We start from the raw sequence: 19,806 nt of genomic DNA, 5'->3' as shown, positions 1-19,806 counted from the left end.
TCCTTCAGTACTGTTAGGTTTTAGAATGTTACATTGTGGGCATTTAAGCCACCATCCTCTCTTCCTTATAAAAAATGTCAAAAACCAAAGGATAATTCTAAATAGCTTTAGCATGACTTTTTTTTCAGTCTCCGATGAGGAAACTGGACAAAACCTACAACTGGCATAGATCATTTGTTGTCATTCAAACATGTTAGGAGTTGTGGTTAATAAGCCCTTGTTTTTTATACAGATATGGTTATAGCATGCCATGAAAGTTGAACTCAGGGATATTGAAGTCAGATTGGGGCTTGAGAACTCTTTAAGGCAGGGTTGGGCAACTTGTGGGCCCTCCAGATGATTTGACCTACAACTCCCATCAGGCCTAGCCAGCATCAATGGTGAGGGATCGTGGGAGTTTATTTATTTATTTAATTTCCATACCACCCAATAGCCAGAGCTCTCTGGGCAGTTCACAACAATTAAAACCACAAAGCACAGCATAAAACAGATGTAAAATACAGCCAAGCTAAAAGATTAGAGTGCTAAAATGCTGGGACAATAAAAAGGTCTTCACCTGGCACCTGAAAGAGTACAACGTAGGTGCCAAGCAAACCTCTCTAGGGAGCTCATTCCATAGCCAGGATGCCACAGCAGAAAAGGCCCTCTTCCTGATAGCGAAAACATCTGGACAGCCAGTAGTTGCCCACCCCTGCTTTTAAGAAATGCAGGCCTTTGCTGGACCTTCTAGCAGCAACTAAATGTCAACAATCTGGTTCAAATCCGTTCCTTTTCTAAAGGAAAAAAAAACAGCAAAGGAGCATAAATAATGAGTGAATCTAATCAAAATATGAAGAATGAACATTTCCTATTCATGTCTTTGGTTACAGTTCTCAACTCACCATATCTTTTCCTTGGCCACCCTGTGGGTAGAACCTGTTTCAGAAGAGTCTGGTAATATGTAAGTTTTTCTAGGCTGCCTCTCAAATATAATTTATTATTCTTTAGAAACTTTTTTGGTACTCCAGCCCAATCGTGTTCTTGTATCTGTTATGGTACTGGACTAACATCCTTTAAAGCCAGCATCATGCTTGTGAGGGAAGGCTGTAGATTTGTCCTTTTTTAAAGGATGTATTGGCTGGTGCAACAGCTCCGGGGTGAGGAATTCACATCGTTGGGTTTGGGATTTGAGGGTTGGCAGCATTTACTTTAGCCAGATGCTGGAGGAAAAAGGGCAAAAAGTAGTATGAGAGTTTGCGCATTTACTTGCTTTGGTTTCAATTTTGCCTGTGCTAGCTATTTTTAAAGCTGAGGCTGTATCCAGTGGTGTCCTTCCACTAGCAGAACATACATTGCTGACAGATTGAATTTCTGCTCCCCATGCATACATCCCAAAACTGTTCCAGAGGGTTGTGGGATGCTCTGGAGGGGGAGGGGGCTGCACGGGGGAGAAGGAGAAAGGAAATGCCTGTTGCACATGCAGAAGTCCACTCAGGTAACGTTGGATTTTACCCTTTATTTTCTTGCCTTGCTTTTTCTACGAGAACGTAATTTGGAGCAGGATCCAACAGGGGCCTTCTGCATGTGTCCGCAATGTAGCACTTCCAGGGCCACTTCTGATGTGCACACGTGGCCTCTTCCACTAGCAGTCATGATATGGCGCTTTGGGGGGCAAGCCCTGAAATGGAAATGAGCGGAAACATCTTGAAATGAGTGGATACACTCATTTCTGGAAGGGGTGGACTATGCCCCCTCCAGAAACTAGTCTTTCTGCTCATTTCAGGACTTGCCCCCCAAAGCAGTGTCGCGACTGCTAGAGGCAGAGGCCCCGTGCATGCATCGGAAGTGGCAGGGCCGGCCACGCGCAGAAAACCCCTGTTGGATCCTGCCCTTGGTCTAATTTATTTCTCTTGATTTAAAACTCTGCATTCTCTGTGTTTATTTTTTCCATATTAGGAATGGTTTGAGAGTCACTACACCTGAAGAACAGTTCATTCTTATTTCATCAACGCCACAGGAAAAGGTAGGCAGAGGAAGCTTTCTTATTCCCCCTGTGCCATTCGCTAGGTGCGTTGCTGACAGGAGGTTACTTCCCCATCAGATAGCGCCTGTGGGCTGCATGTGACCCTTTGCCACTCTTTGCTGTCCACAGAGCCTGCAGATGCCCCACCCCACTGGGCTGCAGTGGAAAGACTCCTGTTCCAGTATTGATCTTAGTAGCACCAGAACAGGAATCCTAGTCAGGGTCTCTGGGCTATGGAGGAGGCTCTTTCTTCCACCAGCAACCCCCAAGCTGCTGGAATTACTGCTTTCCCAATGCTAACAGTGGCAGGAAAGCAGTGCTTTCAGTTGGGGTCACCGGGGTCCCCCAGCAGCCTTGAAGCAGCTCATCCAGTGTGTGTGCATGCATGTAGATATGTGGCCCTTTGGGCCAAAAAGATTGGGCACCCCTGGAATAGAGCTTGGCTTACTTGCTAGAGCTATTTTAAGTATTTTTAACTATTCTAGAATCAACATACAAGCTAGGTTCAGAAGACATGCCGTGGCTCATCGTGGATTATTTATGGGTCCATGAGGATACTGCACGGTGGGCTGTCATATCATGCGAACAGCACCACTGTGTGAATATAAAGCATCCTGCCTTAGGAAGAGACTTGGACTACATCATTGGTTTTCAAATGGTGGCTTGTGACCCACAGCTGGGGACTCTGACCACCGCCAATTCATTTTTTAATTATTGGTTTGTGTAATTTGTTTAGCTGTTTTTTTAAGAGAGAAAGAAAAGTGGAGGTGGGAAATTATGGCTAAATTGGCTGTGCATTACAGATAGAACTTAACATTCGATCCCAAGTCTGAAAAGGTTAAGACTACTGGACTTGATGATCTTCTGCAGTCCTGTGATTTTTATCATTCATTGATTCCATGACACCAATAGGTCTGTGAGACAAACTCCAGGAGATTCCTGCAGTCTTCCCATAAGAGTAGCTGTGGAAAGAGAGGAGACAGGGGAACTCAAAGGGAAGGCAAGTCTTTGAATATTTTTGCTGCAATTGTTTCAGACTAAGTGGTTGAGATCTATAAGTCAAGCTGTGGATCAGGCCTTAAAAGGGACGTCTGACTTTCCTCCTTATGGGGCCAGTGGAAACATTCAGAGGCAAGAGCCCCCTATCTCACGAAGCGCCAAATACACCTTTTACAAGGATCCTCGGCTAAAGGATGCCACTTACGATGGTCGATGGCTTTCCGGGAAACCACATGGCAGGTGAGACTGTGTTTTTATGTACATGTCAATTTGATAAGAGGGCATTCTGTGTACTTAAACTTGTAGCTGATAACAGGTGAAAAACATGGTGTAAAAAAAGCTCTTCAAATACAGTAAAAAGATTAAAATATATTGGAAGCTTCTAATCTTATGCTCACTTAATCCTGAGCTCTAAAAACTAGCCTGGAACAGCCCAGATGCATTTGAAAGTTATAATAGTTCTGCATTAAAGTGTTCTGATGTTTCAAATGAGGAACTTGTCTAATTATGATACTTTGTATATTTCAGAGGAGTTTTGAAATGGGCAGATGGAAGGATGTATTCTGGCATGTTCAGACATGGCCTGGAAGATGGGTAGGTACAACAAATAGAGCCAATTTGGAGATGAAGGGAAACCTGTTCATCACTAAAGATTTTTTCATCACTGATAATACAGGGAATTGCCTTGAATAGGGGAGAAGTAGGCAGGATGTGGGCAATCCATTCCTTCCAGATAAATGTGTGGGTCTTGAAAAGGCTTGTTCTGTATCACTGAGGGTTTCATGAAATGGTTTCTAGTTATTCTGGCCAAGGCTATGGAAATCTTAAAGCAACAGTTGCAGGCATACTTGGAAGAAGCCGATTATCTAGATCCATTTCAATCGGGCTTCAGGCCTGGGCATGGGACAGAAACGGCCTTGGTTGCCTTGGTGGATGATATGAGGAGGGCTCTGGATAGGGGTGAATGCTCCTTCCTTGTTCTCCTCAACCTCTCAGCAGCTCTTGATACCGTTGACCATGGTATCCTCCTGGATCTGTTGGGGGGGTTGGGCATTGGAGACACTGTAGTACGGTGGTTCCAGTCCTTCCTCTCCAGCAGGTACCAGAGGGTAGCACTGGGAGAGGAGGTTTTGGACTCATGGCCGCTCACTTGTCAGGTGCCACAGGGTTCCATCCTCTCTCCGATGCTATTTAACATCTATGTGAAGCCGCTGGGGGCTGTCATCAGGAGGTTTGGGGTGCAGTGTCATCAATATGCGGATGACACGCAGCTCTACCTCTCCTTCAAATCTTCACCAAGGTTGGCCATAGAATCCCTGTCCAAATGTCTGGAGATGGTGAGTGGCTGGATGGGGAGGAATAAGCTGAAGCTGAACCCTGACAAGACCGAGGTACTTTTGGTGGGAGACAAGAGGAGGTTGGGGGATGTTGACCTGGTGTTGAATGGGGTACAGCTACCCTTGAAAGACCAGGTCCACAGCCTGGGGGTCATTTTAGACTTCCAGCTGTCCATGGAGGCTCAGGTGTCAGCTGTGATCCAGACAGCGCTGTACCAACTCCATCTAATACGGCGGCTGCGCCCCTACCTTCCCGACCATCTGCTCCCATCGGTAGTACATGCCCTGGTCTCCTCTCGTCTAGACTACTGTAATTTGCTCTATGCGGGGTTACTCTTGAAGACAGTTCAGAACGTGCAGATGGTACAGAACGTGGCGGCTCGCCTAATTAAAGGCACCTGCCGGCGTTACCACATCACTCCAGTGCTGAAGGAATTGTACTGGTTACCAGTTGTTTTCCGGGCCAAATGAAGGTGTTGGTTTTGACCTTTAAACCCCTGTATGGTTCCGGCCCAGCCTATCTCAAGGAGCGCCTCCAGCAACACCAGACAGGCCACTCAACAAGATCAGCCTTGGATGGCCTTCTTTCTGTCCCATCAGCCAGGACAGCTAGGCTGGTGAGTATGAGGGAGAGGGCCTTCTCTGTGCTGGCCCCCACTCCGTGGAACTCCCTCCCTAGGAAACTCCACCATGCCCCCTCTTTAATGAGCTTCTGCCACACATTAAAAACATGGTTGTTCAGGCAGGTGTTTGGGGTGGGTTAGGGTATTTTTAGAAATATGATGTTTTAATGTAGAATTTTATTGTTTTAAAACTGTTGTATTGTTGTACATCGCCCAAAGTGGCCAGGTGACCGGCCAGATGGGCGCTTAAGAAATTTAATAAACAAACAAACAAACAAATAAAATAATAATAAAAAAACAGGCCTTCTGGAATGAAGTCTCCATCACAGCCCTATATTGGTCTTCTGGCAAGGATAGTTTCCAGTCACTGTAGTAAAGGAACTACAACGAATTTAAAAGAAACCCTAAAGTCAGAAGTATCTGTGTGTGTGAGAGAAATTAATGGGGGTTCTATACACTTCACAGTATGAACAAATATCTGAGTTAGTCTTAACCTCTGTTCTGGAATGGTGTCAGTCTGGAGGATTTAAGAAAGTGTATTTGGCATCTGTGTGTCGCTATTTTTCTAAAAGTGGTCAGTGAATATAATTTCTATGCAGCCTTCTATCTGACTGTTGAAGTTACTTGTGCTTTACACAAGTAATTTTGATCACTGTACATTTAATTCAAAATATGTTTGAAACTTTGGAAAATTATTTGTCTTAAGCACCATGTCAAGCTCTTATAACTCACTGAAGTTGGTGTGATGTCAAAAGTAACATAGTCAAATTGTACTTTCAGAATTAATTGTTGGATTAGCATTCCAAGTGGCTACCTTTATATATCCATCACTTTAGGTACTCCTGAACAGGAAAGTAGTTTAGGTATTTCATAAATGTAGCATATAATTTATAAAACTGTCACTATCGTCTTTCCATATAATTCATTGGTGCCATAGTAGATTTTAAGTAATGTCCCTGTGCATGTTTACTTAAAAATAAATTCTGCAGAGTTCAATGGGTGCACCATGTAATTGCGCACAGGATTGCTACCTAAGTTATAGGTCTGATGGTAGCAGTTAAGTAATTTTTAATTATGTTTTGTCCTCTATTTTTGACACCTAGTTGCTCTTGTCTACTATGTGTTTTTCATATTGGCAGACATGGTGAATATAAAGTACCAAACAAAATATTGAACAAGAGTGATCACTATGTTGGATATTGGAAGGAGGGCAAAATGTGCGGACAAGGTATCTACAGGTAATATAGAGACAATGTATGGATTATTCTGAAGGACATAATGTATGATCCAAGAGAAAGTAGCAATTAAGCAACAATAGACGTCAAAGGGCTGCTTCATACATAATGCATTTCCTGTATGGAAAACCCTTCCAGGAACCCCTGTAGATCGTTGTGTCTGACAGTCACTCATGCGAGCATTTCCTTGTGTGAACAGCTCCTGGAAAGCTGCAGTTGACCTTGTCCACACAGTGAAATACACACATGTGCACAGTTGACTTGCACAACAATCTACACCCAGGTTTCACACCATTTCCTGTAGATCACACTCTTCCTACACAGAAATGCTCTCCATGTAGCAAATATGTAATCCATCAGATTTCTGCGAAGTGTTATGTAGGAATATCTGTCCCCACATACATTACTGAAAATAATCTCTCTCAGCTTTCAGATGCCTGCCAACAATGTTATGATCCATGTACATATCCCCTCACTTCTTTTTCGTAGGGAGGAGGAAGGGAAGGGCTTTTAAAAAAAAGTTGTTAATGTTCTGTGAGCTGTTAATGTTCTACGAGCAACTACACATTCCACCTTTTGTGTCCAAGCCCTTCTGTGGCTCTAGTTTTCAAGAATGGTAGCAGAATTTGTAGAGAAAAGGAGGTTCCTGTTTGTCCCAGGAAAATCCTCAGGTTCTATCTGCAAAGAGAGAAATGCTGTTTGTTTCAGCTATGCCACTGGAGAAGTGTACGAAGGGAGCTTTCAGGACAACATGCGTCATGGCCATGGTCTCCTGCGTAGTGGGAAACTGACTTCTTCCTCTCCCAGTATGTTCATTGGTCAGTGGGTGATGGATAAGAAGACTGGATATGGAGTATTTGATGACATCACAAGGTAAATGGATCCTGAACATTCTCATCAAGTATGCCAAATAATGGAGTACAGAGGGGTGGGTGAAAGAAATTGCTGAGAAACGTTTATTCTTGGCTAGTGTCTCTAAGCGTTTGGCTGTCCTTCTCTAAAGAGCCTTCTAGATGTGGCATTTTAGAAAACAGTAATCACTTGAGCTTCAAGTTTACTTAAATAAAATAACAGTGACATGGAATATAATATAAAATATGTGTGTCAAACAATCATCTGTCTTTTAACTATGGATGGTGGAGAGATTTGCTCAGTTCCCATTTTAATGCAAACCTACCTAATTCGCACTTTCTTAATCAACAGCAAGCCAAAATGCAGTTTTATCTGTCAGTATTTGTGCGTCTCCAAATTTTGAGATGCAGTTCTCCAATCAAAAAATTGCACGCATTGAGGAAAATAATGTACAAAAATGCACTGCATTAGGGGAGCTTGCTTGCAAAAATGCACTACGTTAAGAGAGATATGCATAGAAATGCATACAAATGTTCGTGTGGACTTTTGAAAAAACATTCGCAAATGGATGCAGAGATGGGACGAAATGAGCTTAAGATAGGAAAAACTAGAAACTGAATTGACAGATCTCATCATTCCTGCTTCTAACCTATTAATCTATATCTAAATAACAGTTAATATTTAAATACATTTTCATCTTTTCAAAACCTTAATATAGTTACTCTGTTGAGATATTGAGAGAAGTGTAAAAACCTGAGTGGCACAGAACAGGAAACAATGCAGTGAGCCTTTTTTCTTAAAATTTTGATTGATTTGGACAGTAGCACCTCTTTTGTCTCTTCAGGGGAGAAAAGTATATGGGAATGTGGCAAGATGACCTCTGCCAAGGCAATGGTGTTGTGGTTACACAGTTTGGACTGTACTATGAAGGAGCCTTTAACAGCAATAAAATGATGGTGAGTTGCATGTAGGTCAGTGTTTAATGACTGGGGGAGCATTCCTAGCAGTCCTCAATCTCGTTTTGCTCTTTGATTATCAAAGTATTGAAATGTGAATGTATCTAGTTTTTAAAAGTAGCATTTCTACTGATTTCCCATGATCCAGAATTCCCCCTTCTCCCCCTGAAAATCTGCTCCAGAGCGTTGGGGGTTGGTCCAAAGCAGCATGAGAGGTGACTCCAGGACCTGCAGGTGGAAGGGTGAAGTGGACAAAAATAGCCGCCCCCCCCCCTCGCTTTGCTGGACCTCTGCCCTTTCTATGAACAGAAGGAGCCATTCTGTTTGTGGAAGGGCAAGTCTGGATTAAACTGATTAACTGTTCTGGAGCTTTATGTCGTGGCTCCTGTACATAATTGCGTCTTCCTGCATTTATTTATTGAAAACATTTCTTAACTACCCTTCCTCCAGAGGATTACAGGGCAGTATATAAAAGTGTGAATGAAACTATTCAAGCAAACATATAGATATAATGAAAACAACAAATGACTATAACAAAATATTATGTAACAGTTAAGCAGAATAAAAATAACAGACTAAAAGCAAGCAGAATGAAATTTCACCTAAAATGCCCATGCTAATAGGAAGGTCTTAACCTCCCTAACACCAACCCATCTTCATATGAGATTTACTGCGAACATGCTTTGTATTGATTGTGATACCACTTTATGCAGGGGACTGGTGTCTTACTTTCTGAAGATGACACAGTGTATGATGGAGAGTTTTCAGATAATTGGACTCTTAATGGGAAGGTTGGTAATGCATATTTTTGGGATGCCTACTTTCGTAGAGAAGAACAGTTTATAAAAGTGAGCTTATTATTTTTACACTTTTTCTTTTCTTGGTTTCCTCTAAGGGAGCACTGACTTTGCCAAATGGAGACACTATTGAAGGTACTTTCAATGGCGAGTGGGGATCTGGGATAAAGATTACTGGAAACTACTTCAAACCCAGCTTATACGATCATGAGAAGGACCGACCCAAAACGCTGTGAGTGAATGGGAGTTTGCTTCTCTTCAGACTATTCTGTCTTTGTGGATAACTAGCTGTGTCACCTGAGTGCTAGTACTGACTTGGATGCAACATAGGATGCAGCCTTGTTTGCCCACACCTGAGTTATTTACCTCAAGCTGTTCTGCCTGACTAGACAACAGAGTAGGCACAGTGTCGATGCTGCTTAGCGCTGCAAATCAAGAATGTAGGATTTGGAGTGGCCCTGTAATTTTTGTTTGGTAGTCCTTTGGAAGACAAGAGACAGGATGGATATGATGCTTTTGGCCTTTAAAAGGCGAAGAGTTGGAAATGATATAAAAGGGATCATGAGACTGGAGTAGCTGCTGGTGACTAATTGAGGGAAATAATGGAGTTGTATTTTTGGGTTGTGGTCAGTTACTAGTACTTAAAGAATGAGAGTCTCTGCCCTCTAGATATTTTGGCCTGTAGGCCATCCCTCCAGAAGGAGGGTAACCCCTGATATAAACAGAGCTGGAACAAGATAGTTGGAAATGAAGTTGACATAATTCATAAGGAATGGGTTCAGGTGTTTTTATAAATCATCAAAGAAATGCTGTTGGGGAATAGGTAGCATGTCAGACTCATGCATAGTGCATGATTTGCCATCTCTGTAGAGCATTGGTGCAGTTATCAATTTAAGACATGACCCTGGTTGTTTTGGTATTGTTAAGCAAAATATATTGCTCTTTTATTTTGGGAAGCAGCATAATCCTTTGTCCCTCTCCCCCTCCCCCCATTTTTTCTGTTTCTTCTCGAAAAGATTTGCTACTAATTAGTTTTGACATCACTGATGCCCAAATGTGAATGTGAAGCAGGCTTCCCTGCTGAACAGAACATGAATTCTTCGAAACTTCTTTTTACCCTACCAGGGGGTCTGTGAATAAATGTATGTCAGTGCCTGTGAAGAAAGGGTTGCTGGCTGTCCTTTTTAAAAGTCTGTCTTAAGTTCAGAAGTTTTTGCTGTGGAGTTGCTTTTTTTTATAGGATTGGTGCTGCTCTCCTATCTAGGGCATCAAGGAGAGAGGCAAATTGTCTTCTTTAAATAAAGGTGTTGAAGTTACTACAAAATTGGGAGATAAGATGAAATTATTAAAATAATGCTTCTGGTCTTGAGCCTATAGACCTTTGATCCTCACCAGTTCAGCTTCCAGCTTGGTCACAGATACTGGCTTTTGATGCCAGAGGGGGTGAATAAAAGGAAGCTGCATCTGAACAAGATGGAGGCAAGGATGACTGGACTTCAGAGAATGGGGACTTGGATTTTGTTAATCAGTTGCATAGTTTAGGACACGTTCTGTGTGTGTGTTAGTCTGAGTCCTGCACTGCTTTTAGAAAAGCAAGTGATGACTAGGGCCAGAAATGCTTTCTAGTAGTTACGTATCAGTGGTGTTCAACCTCTTTTAGTATGAGGCCTGAATTCCATTTCAGAGAAACTCTTGGGGGCTACGTTCCAGTGGTGGGCGGGGCAAAGTGGGCAGGGCCAAAAATACCAGCATATTTTAGCTGAAAGCTCTTACTGCCAGAGAACTGGAAAAACTGCACAAAAGCTGGGAAACCACCAAACAACTGGAGGTTGGGGAAAAGGAGTGGGGCCAGGAGAAGAGGTGTGGCTGTCTGGGGAACTCCCAAGGGGGTCAGATTTGATCTGAGATTCTGCACATCTGTTATATATTATCTGCTCATTGCGCCAGATACCTATGCTTTTAAAACCTCCAGGATTATTTGCTGTGAGGCACTTCATATGGAATTGCTCTTGAAAAGTGTTTGGAAGCTTTAGGTGGTACAGAATACAGGAGCATACTTCCTGCGAGTAGGTGGGATCATGCAAGACCTAATGCTGGAACAGTTGTGTTCGTTGCCTGTTAGCATCCAGATGCAATTCAAGATGCTTAGTAAGTTACTAAGTAGTAACTTAGTAAAGCTCTGAGCAGCCTTGGTTATGCATGTGTTTAGGGAGCACCTTTGTGTATATGAGCCTGCCTGCCTACATATCTCACCTGAGAAAGCCCTTTCTCCAGGTATCTTTATTTGATTGTAACATCCAGCAGAAGGAGGGTTTTCTTCAGAATGGCCCATCTGTCTAGGCTTTCAGAAAGGCTTTATAGATCTATCACAACAAAAACTTTATGAGGATTCTGTCTTTCACCTGTTTCATTTTGTTTTGTTATATTTTGTGGTTTTGTACTATGGCACCATGACAGCTAAAGTCAGGATATAAATATTTAAATATATATACAGCTACTAGCCTTTGGCAGAACTTGTTTATAATTGTGGCAAAGAAGAGGCAGCTCATTATAGTGTTCCTTCTACATCTTCAGAATGAATAAATAATGTATTTAGATTATAATGTATTTATAATCTACTTTATATTTATAGCATATTAAGCACAATTTATTGTGAGTTACACATCCAGCATTAACTAATGTGTCTTGTTAATTCTTCTAACAATTTCATTGTTGAAACAACAAAGACTCTTGTGGCACTTTAAAAATGAATGAATTTATTATGGCATAAGCTTTTGAATACTACAGCTCACTTCATCAGATGCAAATGGGCTGTAGTAAGTGAAAGCTTATGCCACAATAAATTTGTTCATCTTTAAGGTGCCACAGGAGTCTTTGTTGTATTTGGTGTGACAATTGTTAAAACAGTAGCAGTAGCCCTGATATTATCCATGATAGTAGTAGTCATATTATCCAAGGTGAAAAATACACCATACTCCAACTTATTATGCAAGGGAAAATGGAAGGAAAAAGATCAGCTGGAAGAAGATGAACATCATGGTTAAAGAATTTGAGGGAATGGTTTAGCTGTATTTCTATACAGTTATTCAGAGAAGCAGCATCAAAAACAAAAATAGCTGTAATGATAGCTAACCTCTGATAGGAGATGGCACCTGAAGAAGAAGTAGTAGCCATGAAAAACATATAGGAAAGAATCTGCACCATTCGGAAGCAAAAACTGGCACTAAAGTCATACAATTCAACATCCTAACCATTTCAGCTTTCATGCTTTAAGGAAGCATGTTTCTGCCTTTGAAGGCGATGATGATGGTCTTGAAAGCAGGTAGGGGGCAAAGCTTAGTGAAGCCTCAGAAGTCATGGGAGGCAAGGGAGAAGGGATCACAGATGAGCAAGAATGTCAGGTGCAAGACCTTAGAGCCTTGCAGAGCCAGAATAAATTATGCAGTTTCACCCAATTTGCATAAATGAGTTCAGCGGTTTTCGATGCTGAATTTAGATTGCCTTTGTCCATGAGCTCGTTGAGGATCCAAAGAGTTGTTTTTGAGAGCTCTGTTTCATTTGTCTGTTTCTGTGCTGCCCCTGGGACATTCTAGAACTGCATGCATTGGGGCGAAATTGCTCATCTACATCTTAACTGAGTTGCAATTGCTGTTAAATGTTGCCAGGCGGAAGCTTGGAAACCTTTCTGTTCCTGCCGATGAGAAGTGGAAGGCCGTGTTTGAAGAATGCTGGCACCAGCTAGGCTGTGAGCAGCCAGGCCAAGGGGATAGGTGGAAAGCTTGGGATAACATTGCTGTTGCCCTGACAACCAATCGGCGTCAACACAAAGGCAGGTTAGTAGTGTGGCATGGATGTATTTCAAGCAGCCCCACAAAAATTCCAGTATGGAGTTCAGTCGTTGTTAAATTCCACATTCAGATTAAAAAATATCTTTGGTTCTGGAAGTTTATTGTGGAAATATATTTTAATATATGCAGCTTTCACTTATGCGTAGGTTATATACACTTTTTAAAAAATCTGACTTTTTTACACTTTCAAAGGCTTTTGCAATTCTAACATATGTACTATATACTGATAGAATATAAATATGCTAGTGACTGGTTCTGTAATAGAGATGTTTATCATACTTTGTCACTTGCTGCCTAGAATTATTTACATATCAGAGAAGTGGTAGTAAAACATCTGTAGGTGGGAAAGGAGGAGATGGGTGTAGCAAAGGAGGAAACGTTTTAGGTGAGATATGAACATTACCAGCAGATTACAGCAAATGTCTAGAACAGCCTTCCCCAGCCTTTTTGGGATTTCAGGTCCCAACAGCCCCAGCCAACATGGCCAATAGTCAGGAATGCTGGGAGTTGTCATCTATAACATCTGGAGGGCACCTGGTTGGGGAAGACTGAGCCAGAAACTGGTTACACCAATTGGCAGGAGTGAAGGAAAAGCAGATTATACAATGACATGCAGAAAATAGGAAAATAAGTTCACATGAGTTGCTGCACAATAGCTGCAGCAGGTCTTAACTGCTGACATAGTAGAAGCAAAATTGTGTCAGTTTGTACACTTAAAATCTGTAGTGCTGTGATTTTCCAAAACGGTAATTGCTGGAGAGAAAGGGAAGGAAATGAATGTATCAAAGACAATGGGGTACTGTAAAATTGCAAGCTTGGATGATAAAGAAGCAAATATTTAAGATTAAGGGTTTAGTAATTTTTTCTAGGAGATTTTTGTGTATATTTCAAGCTCTCTAATTTTAAAGATATGTAATCATTTTGAGAAAATGTTTTCCCATATGGGTTGGATCCAGTGATGCCCTTTTGTTCTCAGAAGGGGTGTAGAGCCAGAGGAAGCTCCTGCTCATGAAAGGAGAGATGGTTTTTGCCAGTTTCCCCTTCCCCCTGAAAATCTGCCCGCTTCTACTGGATCCAAGCTCCTTCTGTGAATGGAAGATACTTCTGTTTGCAGAGGGCCACGCCGTTGCATCCAACACTTATGTCTTTTTGGCTTTCATTTATGTAGTTTTTTACACATCATTTATGTGGATTCTTGTTCTGTGTGTGTGTTCTGTATAGGATATAACTATCCCTTCTGTTGTTGCAGTCCAGAACTGTTGAGCAGGTCTCATGCGCAAACCCTGGAAAGTTTGGAGTTCATTCCACAACATGTTGGTGCCTTCACACTGGAAAAATACGACAACATTAAGAAATATCTCATAAAGGTATCCTGACTATCACTGGATAAGCTGTCATATCTGGAAGGCAGAATGCGAGCAATAAGCATTTGTAGCTTGCTGCTGTTCGCTGATCTCCAAATGAATAAAATAAGTGGTTACTGCATTCCATACATATGATCAGTTTTGTCAGCATCCTGTTTTGAATCACATCTTTCAAACTCATTTAACTAGTGAGTCTTTAGAAAAAGTCTATGCTTTCCTTTCCAGACAACTGGAATACTATTGCATGTATCGTGATTGGTAACTTCCCTGAATGTGCAATCCCATGTATATTTACTTGGAAGTAAGTCCCATTGTGTTCAGTTGAGCTTGCAGCCTAGTGTATGATTAGAATTGCAGCTTGAGACACTTATATTTTTTACTAAAAAGGTATTTGTCATGAGTAATAAGTTTATAGGGACACCATTTCCAATTCTTACCGCAACCCTGCTATAAATTCCTACAGATTGCAAGTCTTTGTTATAGTTTTCAGATGATATTGAAAGATGTTAATTTTGAACAGTAGGTTCTACTTTGTATGAGATGTGCAGATTATGAATTATGCCTTGTTTGAATGTACATAATTTAAAACAAAGAACCTAACTTATGAATGGTGCAGTTAAGATTCTGCTTCTTTATGTAGCAGTTTGGTTCTCTGACTCCTTAATTTTCAGGCTTGTGATACTCCTCTACATCCTTTGGGAAAACTTGTCGAGACCCTAGTAGCTGTATACCGAATGACATATGTAGGAGTGGGAGCCAATCGGCGGCTGTTGCAGGAAGCCGTCAGGGAAATTAAATCCTACCTCAAACGCATCTTCCAGTTAGTCAGGTAAGACAAAATGGAAAGTTTGTCTTTTATTAAATGGAAAACATTTGTATCCCACCTTTCTCTTCTGACATTCGAAGCACATCTCTTGCTAAGGATGTTTAACATGTTTTGGTGACTTGTGGTTAATCTTATGTATATTTTATGTATATATTATGTATACCTTAGGGAGTGCCTCCTCCCTTGCGTCCCAGTCCGCCACCTAAGGTCTTCTGAGGGCTCTCTGCTGTGGCTGCCTAATGTGAGACTGGCAGCCATACGCAAGAGGACCTTCTCCTTTGCCGCCCCTCAGTTGTGGAACGACCTGCCGGTTGAAATGCGCCTACTGACTTCGTTGAAGGTTTTAAAGCCGGCATTAAAGAATCTGTTATTCCGGCAGGCCTTCCCTTTTGAGAACTCTTGTTCCTTCTGCTGACTTCTGTATACTGTTTTAAGAAGTGTTGTTTTAAACTGTGTTTTATTGTTGGATTAAAAAAAAAGTTTTTAGTTCGAAGTTGTTTTTAGTTATATGTTGTTGTGTAAGTTGTCCATATGTTTTTATGTAAATGGTTTTTAAACTTTGTATATTGTATTTTAATGTTTTAACTTTTGTAAACCACCCAGAGAGCTTCGGCTATGGGGCGGTATAGAAATAATAACAACAACAACAACAATAATAATACTTTGGTTTTAAGATTCTTGTTCCCTGATCTTCCTGAAGAGGGCAGTACAATCCCACTTTTGGTGACTGAGACTAAGGGAAGGAGATCCTTCTGTAGTGGAAAAAATGACTCCAGATCTGAATCTCCAGAACCAGGGTTTGTAGTTTAAAAAGTTTAGATTTTTTTTCATTTTTTTCATCCATTATGAACTAACATGAATCTAAATACAGGTAGAAGTTATCATTTGTGAGTGGTGGCTTTGTGTGCTCAGTTATGTTAAAACACTTTCATTACTGAGTGAAGCGTGCAAATCTCTGCTACTACAACTTCTGTATCTGTGTGGCCTTTATTTAGAATGGAGACATTTTGACTTGTAAGTTTCGCCTAGCAAAGTCATTCCACATCCTGGCCTCCACCCATAAATGGAGGGCCATTGTTTTCCCATGTCAACTAAGCTGTCAGCTAGGTGAATAGATTAAAATTTGCCCATCTCAGCCTTACTTCCATACATACAGCTCTTGTTACTCTCTAAAATGGGAGTAACAGTAACACATTCCGCTGGGGTTCAATCCCAAACAATCGTACACTTGTGCCAGGAGGGCATTTGTGCTGGCAGAACAGGTGTGTAACATGCACCATGGCACCATGTCCTGTACACTCCCAGGACGTAGGTGGGAAAGTGGGGAATACACAGGGAACACCAAACTAAAGCAACACTGCCAGCTACCCCCCAGCGTCTGTGGCTTCATTGCCACCCCCGCTTATCAGAAGCTGGAACTGAGCCAATACGCCTGTGTCACTCAGCCAGGTAAGGAGCCAATCTACTCACAGTGCTGGGTCAGCTCCCCACTGGGTCAACTCCCCACCACAACACGCAAGCTGCCAGAGCGTGATGACAAGAGAGTGTCCTCTACTGTGTGAATGCCCGTGGCACTGGCAGCAACAGCCCAGAAAGAGGTACAGAAGGCAGGGGGAGCTGAACTTCTGATCTCCATTTATTTTGGCTATTTTACTTTCTGCTCTCTCAACAAGAGCTGTTGAAAGGAAAGGATAGATCATAGAATCATAGGGTTGGAAGGGGCCTAGAAGACCATCGAGTCCAACCCCCTGCTCAGTGCAGGAAGCCTGATTCCCAGGCGGTCTCCCATCCAAGTAGTAACCAGGGTTGACCCTGCTTAGCTTTCCAAGTCAGACAAGATCAGGCACATCTAGCCCTTTGAGGCCTGAATCATATAACAAACCTTTCTATGATTTTTCACATGCTTCCACTTGTTCAGTATAACATCCAACATGTTTTCCTTTATTTTCCATTTTTAAGCTATGTGGTCACAAGCTCTGGATTGCTGCTTCCTGTTTTGCTACCACGACTCTACCCTCCCTTGTTTATGCTGTATGCCTTGGACAATGAACGAGAGGAAGATGTTTACTGGGAGTGTGTTCTGCGTCTGAACAAACAACCAGACATGGCTCTCTTGAGTTTTTTGGGAGTGCAAATGTAAGCATACTTCAAGATGTTACTGAAAATACAGATTCCAACACAAAAGCAAAAGTATGATATTTCCTACTTGTGCTCTCTAACAGTACCTCATTGATAACAAAAAGAAATACGATAATGTAATAGATTTCGATTATATCTTCGGATGTTCAGTATTCCAAGTGGTGGTGGTCTGTCATTTTGTCATTGAATCTAGCTAAACATTTAGCAAGACAATTTCTTTATCCTCTCTCTGGCAGTCCAAAACTACCACCCTTACAGTGTCTGTTCTGTTCATCTTCTGTCTACTCTTACCTGTCTTACCTCCATCTCTGTTTTTCCTACTCCCTTTAGCCTTGGGATATGCCTCCCCTCCCCCAACATTGGCTTCCTGATCTTCCTGTTACCTCTTTCCCAGCACTCCCATTGCCTTTCTTTGTTTTATCCATTTCTTCTATCTTCACATTATGCCATTAAATAGCTAGTGGGGTTAAAACCAAAGTCGTGTGAGCAGATTTCCCCTTGCTATCTCCCCCCCATGTGTCCCCTAAATCTGCTCCAGAGGGACCTTAAACCCTTAGAATTGATTTGGGGGAGCACCTAGAATTGATTTAGAATTGATTTGGGGCTGCAGGGGAGAGGGGAAATGTGTTGTGCCAGCAGTTTCCATTCTGCTAGCAGATGGCCAGTGTTGGATACAATCCTGTCTTCTCTGTCACCCATTATTTTTCCACATTTTATACTAGTATAGCCAGGAGAGAGAGAGAGGGAGAGAGCGCATTGCTATGCCCTCTTATTTATGGTAGCAGCAGCAATAGAGCGGATAGGAATGTGGGAGGCACAGAAGCAGCTCCTCATCAACGTGTGCTAAGTTGCCCTGCACCATATGCAAGTTCAGTCTTCCGTTGAGTCTTGAGGAGTTGCTGCTGCTGCTGCCGCCACCTCAGAAGAGCTGGTCGTGGTTGGGGCAGCTGTCAGGATCTGAGAGGAGTTCAGCCAGGAGCTGTGTTGGATCTCTGAAATACCCCAGATGCCCCCAATCTCCACAAGTCTACATACAGCTCTTGCTTTTCAGACTCATGGATTGGGTCATCTTTACACAACTCGGCCCTTTATAAATAATGAGCCTTTTTTGTACAATTAAAATTATGTTATTGCTGTAAGCTGCCTTGGGAGGGCTTCTGCCCTGAAAGGTGGCCAAGAAATATTTTAAATAAATAAATAAACTATTTTTATGCTGTTTCTTTTAGGAAATTTTGGCCAACAACTGCATCTATCCTTGGGGAAAATAAAAAGGTATATTATGTTTAATTTATGGGATCCGTGTGTGTGTGTGTGTATGTGTGTGTGTGTGTCTTTGAGCTTTCAAACTGGTAGATGAAAACTATTGTGTGTATGTGTTGATTTTAATGCATTGGTCTTTTGGTTAGCATCTACAACTTTCCTTAATGGTATGTCAATAATTTTTACAATATACAGTTCTTCCAGTGACAGTTAATTCATAGTTCCAGATGCATGACTCCAAGGACATGTAATATTTACAATTACCTTTCCTGTCTTTATTGCACTTCTGTGATTGTGAAATCATCCCCAGATTGCTTTATTAGAAGATCTAATAAGTCATTGGTTTGGCTGGAAGCTATTTGCTGTTTCATTTTAGATCTGCATATTCTGCATATTGGTGAAGTGGTGTGCTAAAACAAAATCTTTTCCTCCCATGTGGAGACTAACGTGCAGATGTGCAGTTGGTACACAGTCTCCTTGCCAGAGGCAAGCCACAGCAATCTCACGGGGGGGGGGGGGGCAGAGAGGTGGGAATGCTTTGCTGTGCAGTGTAAACTCTACCCCTTTAGACCAGCACAGCTCAATGGTATCAGTTTGTGTCTATACTGGGTTGGATCCAGTGTTAGACCTCCTTAGAGTAGACCCAATGAAATGAATGGGATGAGTTAGACTAACATTGGATACAACCCACTGACTGCTAGAAGCCAGAGCATAAGTGTTGTTTCTGCATTACATTGACCAAACTAGCCCCTCCACCCCACCCCATACTTCTCAGGCCCCCACTACCACTACCCTGCTTTGCCATTTGGCAACAGTGTCCTGGAAGTGTGTTCTTCCAAACACACAGTAGATTCAACTGCATAGCAGGGAGGGCAGTGATCTGGGTTGCTGTGTGTTCGGTGGTGACTGGTGGAGGTACTGTGGTTTGTTAAATTGAGGCACACCTCAAACAGAGCAGCAAGAATGATATAGCAGGACAATACTAATTGGGTATATTCAGCCTCAGTTGTGTCACACATCAGTTCTTGTAAAACAGTGATCCAAAGTGGTTTGTTAGATGAAATTACTTGTTAAAGGACTTTGATGGTCTCAGTTCCATTGTAATACACGGATATCTCCCAGCAACTAAAGAATTTTGAAGTTAATCATCTGGGAGTTTTTTATTGATGAAATTTACATATGACCAAAACAACAGTTTAGATGCCTTTCTAATAGACTGAAGGAATGTAAATATCTGACAGTTCAATAAACAAACACTACAACTCATCGTTAGAAGATACCTTGAAAAACATTTTATTCCATATTATAGTAACAACCCAGAACCAAAATACCTTTTAAATAAAGATAAATATCTTCTAAAGTCATGACCCTATTGTTTAGTCAACTGTAGTTTGGTCAATCAACCCATTAAACTTAAAGCTTGCAGTCCTGATCAAAGCAATTGAAAATCTCATTTTTCCTTTTTGAAATGACTTCTGTAAATCAAAAATTAACCAATCATGGTGCTTTAGAAGATGAGTTTTTTGGCAATATTAATCCAGTATCTCAATTTCTAAGACTGGTGTGCT

General features: G+C 41.7%; 1 protein-coding gene across 4 annotated transcripts in view; it reads left to right on the top strand.

Moving 5' to 3' along the window:
- The window catches only part of ALS2 (alsin Rho guanine nucleotide exchange factor ALS2), a 64,039-nt gene that overhangs the window by 38,234 nt on the left and 5,999 nt on the right, over positions 1 to 19,806 (top strand). For 3 of the 4 annotated variants that reach the window (XR_014785479.1, XM_084818004.1, XM_084817986.1), the window contains 15 exons: positions 870 to 940; positions 1,936 to 2,002; positions 3,039 to 3,241; positions 3,530 to 3,595; positions 6,101 to 6,199; positions 6,905 to 7,069; positions 7,893 to 8,004; positions 8,718 to 8,795; positions 8,900 to 9,033; positions 12,467 to 12,634; positions 13,899 to 14,016; positions 14,685 to 14,842; positions 15,514 to 15,636; positions 16,799 to 16,975; positions 18,205 to 18,250. Coding sequence is in view for 3 of the 4 variants with exons in the window: in XM_084818004.1 (XP_084674130.1) it covers positions 870 to 940; positions 1,936 to 2,002; positions 3,039 to 3,241; positions 3,530 to 3,595; positions 6,101 to 6,199; positions 6,905 to 7,069; positions 7,893 to 8,004; positions 8,718 to 8,795; positions 8,900 to 9,033; positions 12,467 to 12,634; positions 13,899 to 14,016; positions 14,685 to 14,842; positions 15,514 to 15,636; positions 16,799 to 16,975; positions 18,205 to 18,250 (1,785 nt within the window). In the remaining variant the exon portion in view is untranslated. The remainder of the gene's footprint in view (positions 1 to 869; positions 941 to 1,935; positions 2,003 to 3,038; positions 3,242 to 3,529; positions 3,596 to 6,100; positions 6,200 to 6,904; positions 7,070 to 7,892; positions 8,005 to 8,717; positions 8,796 to 8,899; positions 9,034 to 12,466; positions 12,635 to 13,898; positions 14,017 to 14,684; positions 14,843 to 15,513; positions 15,637 to 16,798; positions 16,976 to 18,204; positions 18,251 to 19,806) is intronic. The other variant, XM_084817995.1, reaches the window with a different exon arrangement.

The sequence above is a fragment of the Heloderma suspectum genome, chromosome 1 (assembly GCF_057233095.1).
Source record: "Heloderma suspectum isolate Gila_16-S chromosome 1, 16-S_ref, whole genome shotgun sequence".
NCBI lineage: Eukaryota > Metazoa > Chordata > Lepidosauria > Squamata > Helodermatidae > Heloderma > Heloderma suspectum.
This window is presented reverse-complemented; position numbering and strand designations above follow the sequence as displayed.